Genomic DNA, 12,886 nt, shown 5'->3' with positions numbered 1-12,886 from the left:
GTGTGTGTGTGTGTGTGTGTGTGTGTGTGTGTGTGTGTGTGTGTGTGTGGGTGTGTGTGTGTGTCTGTGTGTGTACGTATAACGGAAATCTTCATAATAAATGATAGAGTCGGAAAGGCTGATAATGTGATCCGTTTTATTAGGATCAGTAGGTTATCCACGTACAATGTCTTAATCATTTCATGTGTTAAGCAATCAGGTTTAATTTCTTCCGTATTGTATCGGCGTGTGTTTGTAATGCTACTGTGTGCACAATCGTGACCAAAGCAAAACAATTCTAGAATGAGTTTGCTTAATTTATATGATAAAAATAGACTGCCATGTATGTGAATCTAGAGATTGTAAATACCTGTTAAGTAACGAGCTACTTAATACATTTAACGAGTTTATGAGTGGACTGAGACCTGTCGCTGGTGACAGTCTACACAACATCACGAAAGGCTCGGTGAGATGTAAATAAAGAAGGGTTCATTCTCGAATCGCACTAATAATATGTGGTCCTGTTGCAAAACCTAATTCTATTTCAATTTATATCTTTGTTTCTATTCATGTCGTTTATGTTTTAGAATTACGAAGAGCGTCCATCGTGGGGGAATCAGGCTGAGTTCTTTCTCACGTGTGTTGCTTATGCAATCGGATTAGGAAATGTTTGGCGCTTTCCTTACTTGGTATATAAAAACGGTGGAGGTGAGTATTTGCGTAAAGAGATATAGGAGATGGATCGCTGACTATAACGTCGATCATCGTTTATTATAGATCGTAGTTGTCCGCATCTCCCACGGGCAACCACATGCACGGCTAAATCACGTCCACTCACTTATACACCCTTCAGACCAACTATCGCCTCGTCACAGTGACAGGAGTGAATCTACGGTGACGGTAGTTTCAGTCTATTTACTTATAGTAGTTTCGCTCTAACTATATAGTATGTCCATAGCGAGTGAAATTAATCCACAATAAAGGCATTTACAATCATTCTATTCATTTATTGTCGATTTAAATTAGCTCTGGTACCAACAGCAAGTGGAGCGAATATACTAATAGCACTCGAAGCTTCGTTTGACGAAGTGCAAGTGTTTGTTACCGTGGGGTTTGCAAGACGGGCGGGGCTGTACCAGACAACATTACACTTGTATGTATGGAAAAACAAGAAAACATTATAAGTGCGTTTTGCTAGTGTTCATATTCCAATCAGTCTTAGATAGAAAATAAGTAAAAACATTAAACATAAGAAATACAAATAGGAGCTACTTACCACCTACTCTATTTACCACCTACCTTACAAATGAAATTACAGCAACACGCTTAGCTTGATTTCTGTCATAATCCTATAACACTTAAACTCATTGGTCATTGAACTATGATCTGAATATAATTATGACTACGGGAGTGCACTGCGTGCTAGTATATATACGCTAAAGAAATCTGACATTTAAAGCAGCGTGTGCAAAAACACATTTTTAATTCAGTTATTCCAATGTCATACGTCGTGATAAGTCTGCAAAACACAAGTAAAATAAACCTAACCTAAAAAACCTAAATTGTTAATTTAGCAATATTAGATAGACGACAAAGGTGGCGTGATATAAACATTTAAGTATATAATACGCTACAGCGATGAATCTATATATCCATGGATAAGAGTGTACGAAAATATGGTATGTGTTATGTATTAGTCATTATCTCCCACCTCAGTGTTTGATTTCATATCTCCCAGTGCTTCACTTTATATTTTAACAGTCATAATCATAAGTCATAAAGTATTTACAAAATCATAAGCGATTGATTAATATAATTATGGAATTAGTTAGTAATGAGCATGCTTGTTACAATGCTGAAAAGTGGTTTTGCGCAACTTATCAGATCGTGCGCTTTGAGTGGCGCCACCGTCGTTGTAATCAAACTGTAGTCGCTAGTTTTAAAACATTTTTTAATAATATTTTTAATGGTGATTGAACCATGAAACTTTTTATGTAGCCAAATTTTAACCTAAATTAACTGAAAATAACCCTAGAACCTAGAGTAAACGATCCCTTTAATCAACCCGACCGTAATTCTAGCTCTTCAAATAAATTCGAGGAAAACAGTATTAAACGTGCGAGATATAGCTGGTGATATAAAGGCGTGTAATCTATGTATCTATGATTTGACGGCCAATCCATCCCAGTGCAAGTAATATACCTGATCTGAGAATGCCCGACACATCCCGATACTAGACATGCGGCAACTTGACTACGCGGGTAGCTGCCAATACTGTGTACGCATTGCGTACAAAATACAAAACTCAAACACTGACTAAACTTTTCCGCAATGCAGTGAGTTCAATAATACCTAGCACCAAGATTTTCTACACATTATGCTGTATATTCTACGGCCACAAGCGTTTGTATATTATAGTTTATGGCCATGCTGATGTATACAAAAACAATGCCCCTTGCTGCGATATTGCACGCGTATCTATGCTCGCGGCTTAAACCCACAAACTTCTGCTTATTACAAAATATACAGATGATAAAAAATACGTTCAGCAAAACAATTCCTATGTTAACAATCCTTCTTGCTTACTACTTACTAGGCTTGGGCGTAGCTGCCAACTTCGTCAACTGGTCGGTGGGTCTCTACTACAACGTCATCGTCGCCTATTGCATTCATTACCTATTTGCTTCCATGAAGGCGGAGTTGCCATGGGCCAAATGTGGTAATGAATGGAATACGGGCAATTGCTCTGCGAACACTACTCAAACAAATGGTAGTGACATAGTGCTTACACCGGCGGAAGAATACTTTTAGTAAGTATGAATGATCAAAGCGTGTGTCGAAAAATCTATGTATGAGGAATATATTTCCAATCTTGTTTAATTGTTATGAGTGGGAATGTCATTAAATCGTGTTGTTATTGTAATATGTAATTAAGTCACTCTGTATACAATAAGTGTAGATCATCACTGTGTTACACAGTATAACAATATAAGACAAGACATTTATCAATTATATATTAAATTGAAGCTATTAAATTGATAAAATTCCGAAGGCTACACTGAAGAATATGCTAATAAAAAGCGTTTCATTTCGTGTTTACACTTTTGTAATAATAATCACTCAAAATATTTCCAGCATAATTTTATTATCTCAATAATCAAATTCCTCCCTGATACCAACGTATCCTTGTATATATCTCAAACGCAATATTTTTCTTTGTGAATCAAGTTCTAATTTTCACCAGATATATATTGCAGCGCTCTAACTGTTATGGTATCGTGTGTGAATTCGTGAAAAGCTGAAAACATCAAAACGTAATCTATTGTCTTACGAAACGTCTTATTACCCTGACATACCGTTCACTGTAAAAGCAAACCTTTCCACTATCAAGGCTTGAGAATGAATACAAGTTCATGTTTAATTACAAGCAATAGCGACACCAAAGACACGTATTGAAAGAGAGAGCTGATAACTCAGTGTCTATTTAAATTTTGAGCTATGAAACTTTCGTGATGATCGCGTCACACAAAGAATAAAAAAGCTAAATAGTAGATATGTCCCGGCGAAGAGTGCCATGTATTTCAAAATACATTGGCAATTTTTTTGAAAGATACTACTTGATTATTGTTTCATTTGTTTCCATAGCAATAAAGTTTTAAATATTTCAACTGGTATCGATGAACCTGGAGGGTTTCAAGTGGAATTGGTTGCAACGCTGGCGGCTGCATGGTTCATCGTATTTCTTGTTCTCATAAAAGGCGTTGGATCGCTAGGAAAGGTATTGACTATTTAATTTGATATAAATGGCTAGATCTGTAATTGAAGTTCCATTATAAATAATGGAAGAGAAGAAAATTTAGGTAAACTGAACGGATGCGCTGTAGTGAAGTTAGTTGGGTTTGCAATATATTGCGTACTTGCTTATATTTGTACCAGATGTGTACCGTGCAATTCGTGTTTCGTCGTTAAATTTGAGAGCGGTTCTTCTATAGAAGACTATTAGAATTATAGAGACTATTGTTATATTCGACTTTTATTTTCTAATTTTATATCTATCAATTATTGTTTTTGAGAGTCCGGGAAAAACTGCAGATAAACTGAGTATAATGTCATTTGTGTTTGCAACAGGTTGTGTACTTCGTAGCTATTTTCCCCTACGTCGTGTTGACCGCTCTTCTCATTAACGGTCTGCTGCTAGAAGGAGCCATTGATGGCATCATATATTACATCACTCCTGACTGGAATCAACTCCTTGACATAAAGGTATATATCACCATTTAAATGTGAAGTAAATCTGGTAATTTCTCACTAACCCAATCTTGCCTTCATATTATGGTAAGGCGAACACCTTGTATACGTTGTCCGTGCAAACTCACCACAGTTTAGTTCATCTATTTAACAGGTATGGAGAGATGCGGCTGTTCAAACATTTTATTCACTTAGTGCCTGTACCGGTGGCCTCATTGCCATGTCAAGCTACAGCGATTTTCATAATAATGTCAGAAGGTATGTAATCGGTAGAGCTAACGACGCTACTGGCCTAGAAATGATTGACAGCTTTCGAAACATGTCTACGCATGCGATTAAAAGCAAATTCATAACGGTTTTCTTTACTACGCGTTTTACAAATAAAATCGCGAATTCTTGCCAGATTACCATTGATATGACACCCATTTAACCATTAGAAATACACGCGTCCGCTAAAAATCCCACCACCATCTTTTTTTATGTCTATTTCCTCTCAATTCATGCAGGGACGCTATCGCCATTCCGTTAATAAGCTTGGCGACAAGTATCTACGCTGGTTTGGTGATATTCACAGTGCTAGGATTCATGGCTAACTTCAAAGGAGTTGATATATCAGAAGTTGCGGAGCAGGGTGCGTATTGTAGTCTATGTTACGCTGGAAAGAATCTCACACACTGTTATTCAGTCAGTGACTACATGGCTGCCGCATGTCCCACTCTGGTCATACACAAGCATCAGTAACATGCTTTACATAACAAAAACTCGTCACATGTTTTATATATTTCGTAGAAATTTGTTGTTTAAAATTATAATTGTTTGATAAATTAAAATAGAGAATCTCGGAAATCTTATTAAGCACGAGACATTACTAAGAATGATATTGCTTATTACAGGGCCAGGGCTGGTGTTTGTCGTATACCCAGAAGGAATTTCCAGAATGCCTCTCGCACCATTTTGGGCTATTATTTTTTTCTTCATGATGGTCACACTCGGATTTGGGACGCAGGTTATATTGATTGAAATACAAATTTCGACCCTTTCTGAATTCTTTTATTCTAGCATTTTTAATAATATATCAATATGAAACATCATGTCGTAATCATTGATAATACAAGAACAGTTACCAATGCAAATGTAAGACGACTAAAACGAATTTCGTTTTTGCAGTTTTCTATTATGGAGTCCGTTATGTCAGGAATATTTGACGTCTATCCAACGTTCTTCCGTGCTAGTACCTGGAGGATGATAGCATTTCGTGCTTTATTCTGTGGCGGAAGCTTCTTGATCGGATTAAGCATGGTGACTCGGGTAATTAACCATAATTAACATTATAATTATATTCTAGTAGGCTAGCACACTGTATATCGCATCAAGGTATATGTCTGAGTTTTAGTACTTTTGATCTCATATATTTAATGCGCAGTATGTATAGTAGCTGAGAATGTCTGAACAGGCAGTGATGGCCACCCTATACTGTATGCGGCCGTTTTGGGCGTTGTATGGGTATAGTAGCAGGTGCTGCGGTACCCCCACTGATCGACGTTACTTGTGAGTAGGCCTACATGTGCGATATACCGGCCGTAAGCAACCTTCGCAGCCACCCTGCCGTAGATGAAATTACGTAGAGTAGGCTGAATGATGGAAATTACCCGTCCAATCAATAATGTCGAACATCTTGAACATCAGCTGTCGGTTGCACTTCAACATCATGTTTGTATATCAGCATCGTTCTGCTTTATGACAAAAAATTTCTCAATCATATTTTATAGGGAGGCATGTATGTATTAAATGTCGTCGATGAAAGCATCGGAGGAATTGTCTTGATTATCCTTGGAATCGTGGAATTTTTGACTATACATTGGGTTTATGGTAAGTTGTTCATTATTTAACCAAATGTTTAACCTCTGTAAAATATATTGTGGGCGTTGATTATACTGATTAGTTAGAAAATAAACAAACTTTAAGGACATGTTTTCTCGACTTAAATTACTTAATAACTCGTGGTAAAGATATTTGACCTAAGAGTTTTTGAATCTGTATAAATTGAAAGAGATACATAAACATATGTATATATATATATATATAAATATATATATATATATATCGCTATAAAATAGAATGAACCTTGTCAGTCAGTGCATGCTTGATAGTACTTAATTTTATTATAACATGCCTAATTACATCGGAAGTTACAATAGAGAAGTAGAGGTCGTTCTGTAACAGCTTATGAGTTATTATTGATTTTTCAGGTACTGACAAATTGTGTGAAGATATTGCCCTAATGATAGGAAAAGAGCCCAGTTTATTTTGGAGAATTTGTTGGAAATACATTTCACCTCTCGTTCTAATTGTGAGTCACAAATACGTGGCATTACAAGTTACAAAAGAAGTTATATGCCGTTATTTAATTAGGAATTTATTTGATTTGCGATATAAAATCAATTTTTATATGAACCTTTGTATATAACTCATTAGCACACACCATACTATAAGATCGCGAGTCTTTGAATCGCTGCATGTATGTAGCAAATAATAATCCTGTAGGTTTAGCTACAGTATTTTGGTGCGTGTGTTAGTAAAATTGAAATGAAATCGTAGTAAACGTCACTTAATTCGTAATGTATAATCATGTTCCTAACATTAGCCGCATTTCTATTTTTTACAGTTTGTTTTAATAATGAGCATAGTGGAGTATGCTCCCATCACCTACACATTTCCCTATGCCGAAGATGGTGTGTACGAATATCCCAACTGGGCAATGGCAATCGAATGGAGCTTTGTTGCAATCCCATCAGCCGCTATTATAATAGGATTCTTTTACACCTTCTGCAAGTTGTCGGGATGGACGGTAAGTCTTGACTCGTCCGTCTAACGTACGATTGATCGTGAGATGTCTCTTTTACCGCTGATAGCCGTAGTAGACACACGGCCAGATAACCTTATTTTATAACGAGATTAAGGGTTTTCACGGCAAGCTTTCATCAGGACCCCTTTACTAGCCTTAGTAACATGTAACGAAGCAAGTTTTGTGGATTACGAAATATACTCCTATCCTGCATCTCCGGTCTCGTCTTTCTTTTTCGGTCTACAAGATTGGGCGTTTTTCTCGCAATCAGTCGATAATTCTGTAATACAGGTGCTATTCGTATGAATATTTTCAGGCGCTAAAAGAAGCCGCTCAACCAGCTTGGAACTGGGGACCAGCCGCCGATCAACGCAAACTGCACAGCGGTGACATCAGTAGACAGTTCTTCACAAGTAACTCCGAAATCAGCCTGTCAACAATCGACGCCGCGCTCAGTATGGATATGAACAATGGAATTATAAACAGCAGCTTCGATCCAACGTTAGATACCTTTATACCCTATTAATATCTCTTGAATATACATGGATTGAAGCGCGCCACGCGATCAACGTTAGTGGGTTTTAGTGACATTCAAACGGTTGATAGCAAACAGCAATAATTTGACTTCTAATAGCTCTTCGCAGAACGCAATGAGTTTGCAACTGTGTGCATCTACCCCATAGCAAGTATTATTACAAGATTTGGGTTTGGGAACTTTTTAAATGTCCTTTAAGTTTTTATTTTACAATATATTTATCTCAATAACACAAATAATAGCCCTATCCTTCTTAGAAATAAAATTTAACTGTGATTGAAGCAATGCCTATTGTCGGTGCGGATGAACTACTTGATGCACATTGCACGATCCCATAATCTTCGTGGCGTCACAGGATTTTATCACAGCAAAGCTGCTGATCATATCATAGTTGTATTGCCAGATTGTATAGAGCGCTGTTGTACCCAGAAGAGAGGGAAACGATTTAATTGTTTCTTCAGATTTGCAGAGAGATCTCGAGTGTAACTGGAAGTCATGTTAATACAGCTTGTCTACTAAAGTATAGAATAAGACACAAACAAGAACATCCCATTACCACTCAACATAACCTCCATTACATCTTTGTGTCACGTTACCGCTTAGTTAATTAACCCCACTTTCGAGTGACAGAAAAGCGGATTTTAAGTTGTTGTTTTCTGTTAGTCTAATATAAACCACATGTGGCCTTCAAATCGTGTAAAATAACCATACTTAAATTGGAAAACGGTTGATTATACGTTAGTCCGTTGTAAATCAAGAATAATAAATTAATATAGATTTAATAGTTTTAATTTGTATTGCTGTATTTAAACAATTGCAATTTGTAATTTAATTTATATTTTGTGTATTTTCAATATCATTAGGACAAGTGCCAGAGCGATAGCATTGCTAGGGCGATCGGGAGCCAATAGATTCCATGATAAAACTCCGCAGAGTCTAGCTCAAAATGAGCCGTACGATGTGCTTGTATATTTATATTCCATAGATTATCGTAGCTAGGTTGGCAATTATTACTCAGTGTGGGTATTTATACATGGTGGTATTTGCGAATAAGCCACGACGTGCTTGTAAGTATCACCTACGCCTCGAATAATGCCCACACAGGAAGAGATACGTGGATTGTCATCTCAAATAAGGATGACAACATACGTGTATTTGTGGGTGTGTGAATAATACCACCTGTATGTCTGCGTGTTAGGGTATACACACGTGCATGTGTGCACGTGTGTTTGTGCCTATGTATCGCAAGTATTCTCGCATGGCCTTTGCCGTGATATTACATATCAATTAACGAAATTATATATTTTGCGTGTAAAATAATGCACAACTATCAGAAAACAACATCACATTACCATCGAAAACATTAACTATTTATTGATATCGGCACATCCTACAAAAACAGTGTCGTAGCCGTGGGATCTGTTTAATTGAGTGATCTATGTGTATATATTTTAAATATTTCAGTTGTTGGAAAAGAAACTGAGCTGCAATTATTGTATGTACAAGTACACATTTAGAATAATTAAAATAAAGCATTTTATAGATCGAAGCATTGAAACTACGTTTTTGCAGGTTATAATATACAATAGAGTAACGATGGCCAAGATCAATCTGTTTGCGGGTACAATACGTGTCGCCCTTATTATTTTCGCAAGTAAAAAGTCGTTACATCAAATTATCAAAGCAAATTAATATTAACTATCAACTCTCTACGTTAAATGGTGTCAAAGAATCATTTTCGGCATATGTTGAGAATTCTTGCGAATCCAAACCCTAGCATGGAAAATAAAACTGACATTGTCAGCGTAACGTAGCACACATGCCAAGCATCTGTGGATTATAACCAATATTTCGTAACAATTGGTAATAGCGCATTCATAGATACTCATACTCGCTAGTAGTTCTATCTTCTATTGAGTGGTTTGATGTGAGAATTCTCATAACAACGCGTCATCCTAATCCAAGTATCTGATAAACCGACTATTAGTTGATTAAAATTATACATGGTAGTTGGTACTGATGTACTGCGATTACCAGAGTCAATGCAGTGTAAACGCTTTATTAATCCTAACGTATTTTAAATGTCATTCATGCGTTCTTCACGTTGGCTCGAGTCGCGAGTTATGCCCTTTATCCCATACTTCCCATATCTGTGTCGACATTCTATTGTGACTACTATTTACTACTATCAGAATTAGCACATTTTCAACTTGTATTGAATGTTTTGTTACAATATCTTACTCTAGTAATCTAGCGTTTTCTGTCATCTGCCAGAGTTTATTTCTTAAGCATGGATGGAAAATATCAATTATAGTCGCTTACCTGTCGCTTTGATAAAGGTGAAGGTTGATTAAGAATTTTGCATCGATTTTTACCACTAGTACTAGTGAGGTATAAGAATTTCCAGCTACAAATACATAAATACACACAGATTAGGGTTACATTTTATTCAATACATACGTGCATTTACTGTCCTAGTTTACTCTGTTGTTGGGCTAAATTATGCATTGATTTATTTACATTGCTATGTAACAGGAATTATTATAACAATATAATTAATTAAATGTGAGAAACGTAATTTGTTTACATTATCGCGTAATAATCGTTACTAGCTCTTGTCAACCTGCTGCGCGACAGCACGCGACATTAACTCGTTCTTACCACGGCCGTAGGAAGGACGCAAGACCAGTCTTTCTTAAAGAAATTCACTGCATGTGACTACGCATACAATCTCATAAGATATGCGCAACAAACTACATACATTGGGTCGTGAATGCGCGGTATTATGCACCATATCATATTAAACGCTCTGACGGCCATGCAGCTCTGACGTTTCGAATAACTAACAACTCGACAAAAAGGTGAGCAGTCTCAGTTCAATACCTAGTTTATCCTTTCTCTAGAGAGAACCCATGTGCTTAGTCGATATTAATAGCAAACACCTTGAGAAAGAATCTTGTATATTTTTTAAGTCTCTATCTGTACATTTTCGAAAATAAGTCCAAGTGTTTCAAACTAGGCAGCTGGTGTCACTCTGCATGGCGGTCTTAGTTATTGTTCGTTCGCGATAAATTATCGCTGTGGAAAATGATTCGAATTCTATTGAAATATTATCATCTCTAACTATATAGACGCGTATCTGTCTGGGTGTGCACGTGTGTCCAACCACATGTGTCATTTAGCGCTCGTGCACGTGTGTTTAAACACGTGTATTATTATGCATGTGGGCATGTGTGTGTGTGCATAGTTACGTGTGTCATCACGCACCACGTGTGTGCACGTGTGCGCGCACGCGTATACGCACCGGCGTATTTCTCCAATAAAAAGCATTCGATGTATTACCACGGCGACGAAATGAAACACAAAATAACCCAATGAAATGATTTATTGTGGCGAGTTTTTATTAACTACAGAAGTCTACATCTTATCGCACACGCGAAGTGTGTTAACGCCGTGATAAATAAATAAATAGACAAATAAATAAATAAATAAATAGAATATGGTATAAGAATAAGATAAAATAGAATAAGATAAATAATATAGAATGGGTAGAATTACCTGAGTAAAGATAGGCGTATGTGTAATTAGAAGTGTAACTGTGCTGAAGATTTACGTATTTGAATTATTTTAAGGTATGTAGCAACGGTCGTGTGCACTTTGCTGTAATGACCCTGTGTGTCAGCATTTCAGGTTAAAGTTATCGTGTTTGAGGGGTGGTTGTAGTGCACTTGTACCACTATGCACGCATCACACCATCGTTACAAAAAATGTTGTTCTTCTTGTGATTAAAACATAAACGCATTGCAATTAATGATAATGATGATATCTTAAAAGCCCTATCTTATTCATACAAAAATTTAGACACTGTATAGCTCGCTATATATATTTTGTGATATCGCAGTAGTCAACACGTACCCAACAAACATATTCTCCGGCTGGGGTGATGAATGTTGATGGCCTCGATGTGTATAATATGCTGGTGGGGGGGGTGCTATTAGTCGGCTGGAGCTTAATATCTGCGATTGGTGTGTAGGCAGATTTTAAATACGTAAACTGCCGTAGAGAAACGCTTTCCTGTCTACTACAACGGATAAAATTTTACATTGTGGCTGGCGGGTACGCACCCGAAAACGCGGATGCAAAGTACAGATACCAATGGTGACAAAGCTGGTTACCTACATCCACCACTCGCCCCCTCCTTGACAAAAATTCTAAAACCTCCATGTCTATCTAATGACGGGAAATGGTACAGAGCCTATCGTTCTTATCTCCGCTATTATTGCAGCATAATTAACAGTGGCTTTCAATCAAGATATATGAGTTTTATTAGAACTGAATCACAATAAACATGTCGCCTACAGGTTGATAGACCTAACTCCTAACCCTTACTAACGTCCTTCCCATCTGCTTAAGTACCGATCGAACTGCATATCTCGGTCGACCGGCCTTCTAAAACACTGATCCATGAATACAGATTCAATCAGTCTGGTCCCCTTACTGCTAAAGTGGAGCATCTCGCAGTGACAGAACTTGGCAAAGTTAAAATCTCGACAGTCTGCCAGTCCTGCCAGCCGGATATCCGCGCGAAAGCGCTCAAGACGCCGCGGTAGCGGCCATTTTTAGCAAAATGTCGCTGCCTTCGTACTCCCAACGCAAGTATCGCCGCGTCCTTTCCAGGAGAGGCCTTTGAAAGCCGGCTTTTCGATGAATTGAGCAGTTCTGCCCATTGCACACGAGGGATCTCACTACCACAGTTATGTAGAGACGGGCATAAAATGCTGCCGCAATTTCCGTAGATGCTACTAGGGCGGCTTCTTTTTTCTGTATAACGGAAGTTTTTGTTGACATTGTACAATATACTACGCTCATGCGGTAGCGTGACTTGGCTGATTAGAGGATTACGATATATACGATTCGTCTTCTCTAATTCGCTATAATTACAGTTAGTTTCATTGTCACTGGTTATCTGCCTATTTGATTCTGCATAGTTACACTCCTCATGCAAATAAAGTCTAGTATAAGATTCGTCAACATGGGGCAGAAGTGTCAAACTGTGAACAGTGGAAGCTTGAAACTGTAAGTGTTTTTCTACTCCGCTAAGAATTCACGTCGTGAATTCCGGAGTGCTCCCGACTCGGACGGACCCAAGGATTAGAGAACATGAGTCCAATAAAAACCAATGTGCCTCGTACTCGTGATTCGTACTAGGCACCTAGGCTTATATAGTATATATGATATCTAACACGACCCCCAATGCGAAGCATCGGAATGTATCCACA

The 12,886-nt window shown here is 37.6% G+C and overlaps 1 protein-coding gene across 1 annotated transcript; it reads left to right on the top strand.

Annotated features, from left to right (window-relative positions):
• The first annotated feature begins 2,667 nt into the window (after positions 1–2,667).
• On the top strand, positions 2,668–6,433 carry LOC106811288 (sodium- and chloride-dependent glycine transporter 1-like). The gene is made up of 9 exons (XM_014814857.1): positions 2,668–2,789; positions 3,625–3,757; positions 4,108–4,242; positions 4,382–4,485; positions 4,734–4,858; positions 5,121–5,233; positions 5,395–5,535; positions 5,997–6,096; positions 6,417–6,433. The coding sequence occupies exons 1-9, from the start codon at positions 2,668–2,670 to the stop codon at positions 6,431–6,433; spliced, it is 990 nt and encodes a 329-aa protein (XP_014670343.1).
• Positions 6,434–12,886: the final 6,453 nt, after the last annotated feature.

The sequence above is a fragment of the Priapulus caudatus genome, unplaced genomic scaffold (assembly GCF_000485595.1).
Source record: "Priapulus caudatus unplaced genomic scaffold, Priapulus_caudatus-5.0.1 Scaffold525, whole genome shotgun sequence".
In the NCBI taxonomy this organism is placed as follows: Eukaryota; Metazoa; Priapulida; class Priapulimorpha; order Priapulimorphida; family Priapulidae; genus Priapulus; species Priapulus caudatus.
The sequence above is the reverse complement of the archived record's forward strand: the minus strand, read 5'-3'. Positions and strand labels throughout refer to the sequence as shown.

Coding starts and splice junctions, on each gene's coding strand:
- LOC106811288 (XM_014814857.1), top strand. CDS start 2,668: ATGAAGGCGGAGTTGCCATGGGCCAAATGTGGTAATGAATGGAATACG. Junction 2,790..3,624: donor CCGGCGGAAGAATACTTTTA/GTAAGTATGAAT, acceptor TTGTTTCCATAG/CAATAAAGTTTTAAATATTT. Junction 4,486..4,733: donor TTTCATAATAATGTCAGAAG/GTATGTAATCGG, acceptor CAATTCATGCAG/GGACGCTATCGCCATTCCGT.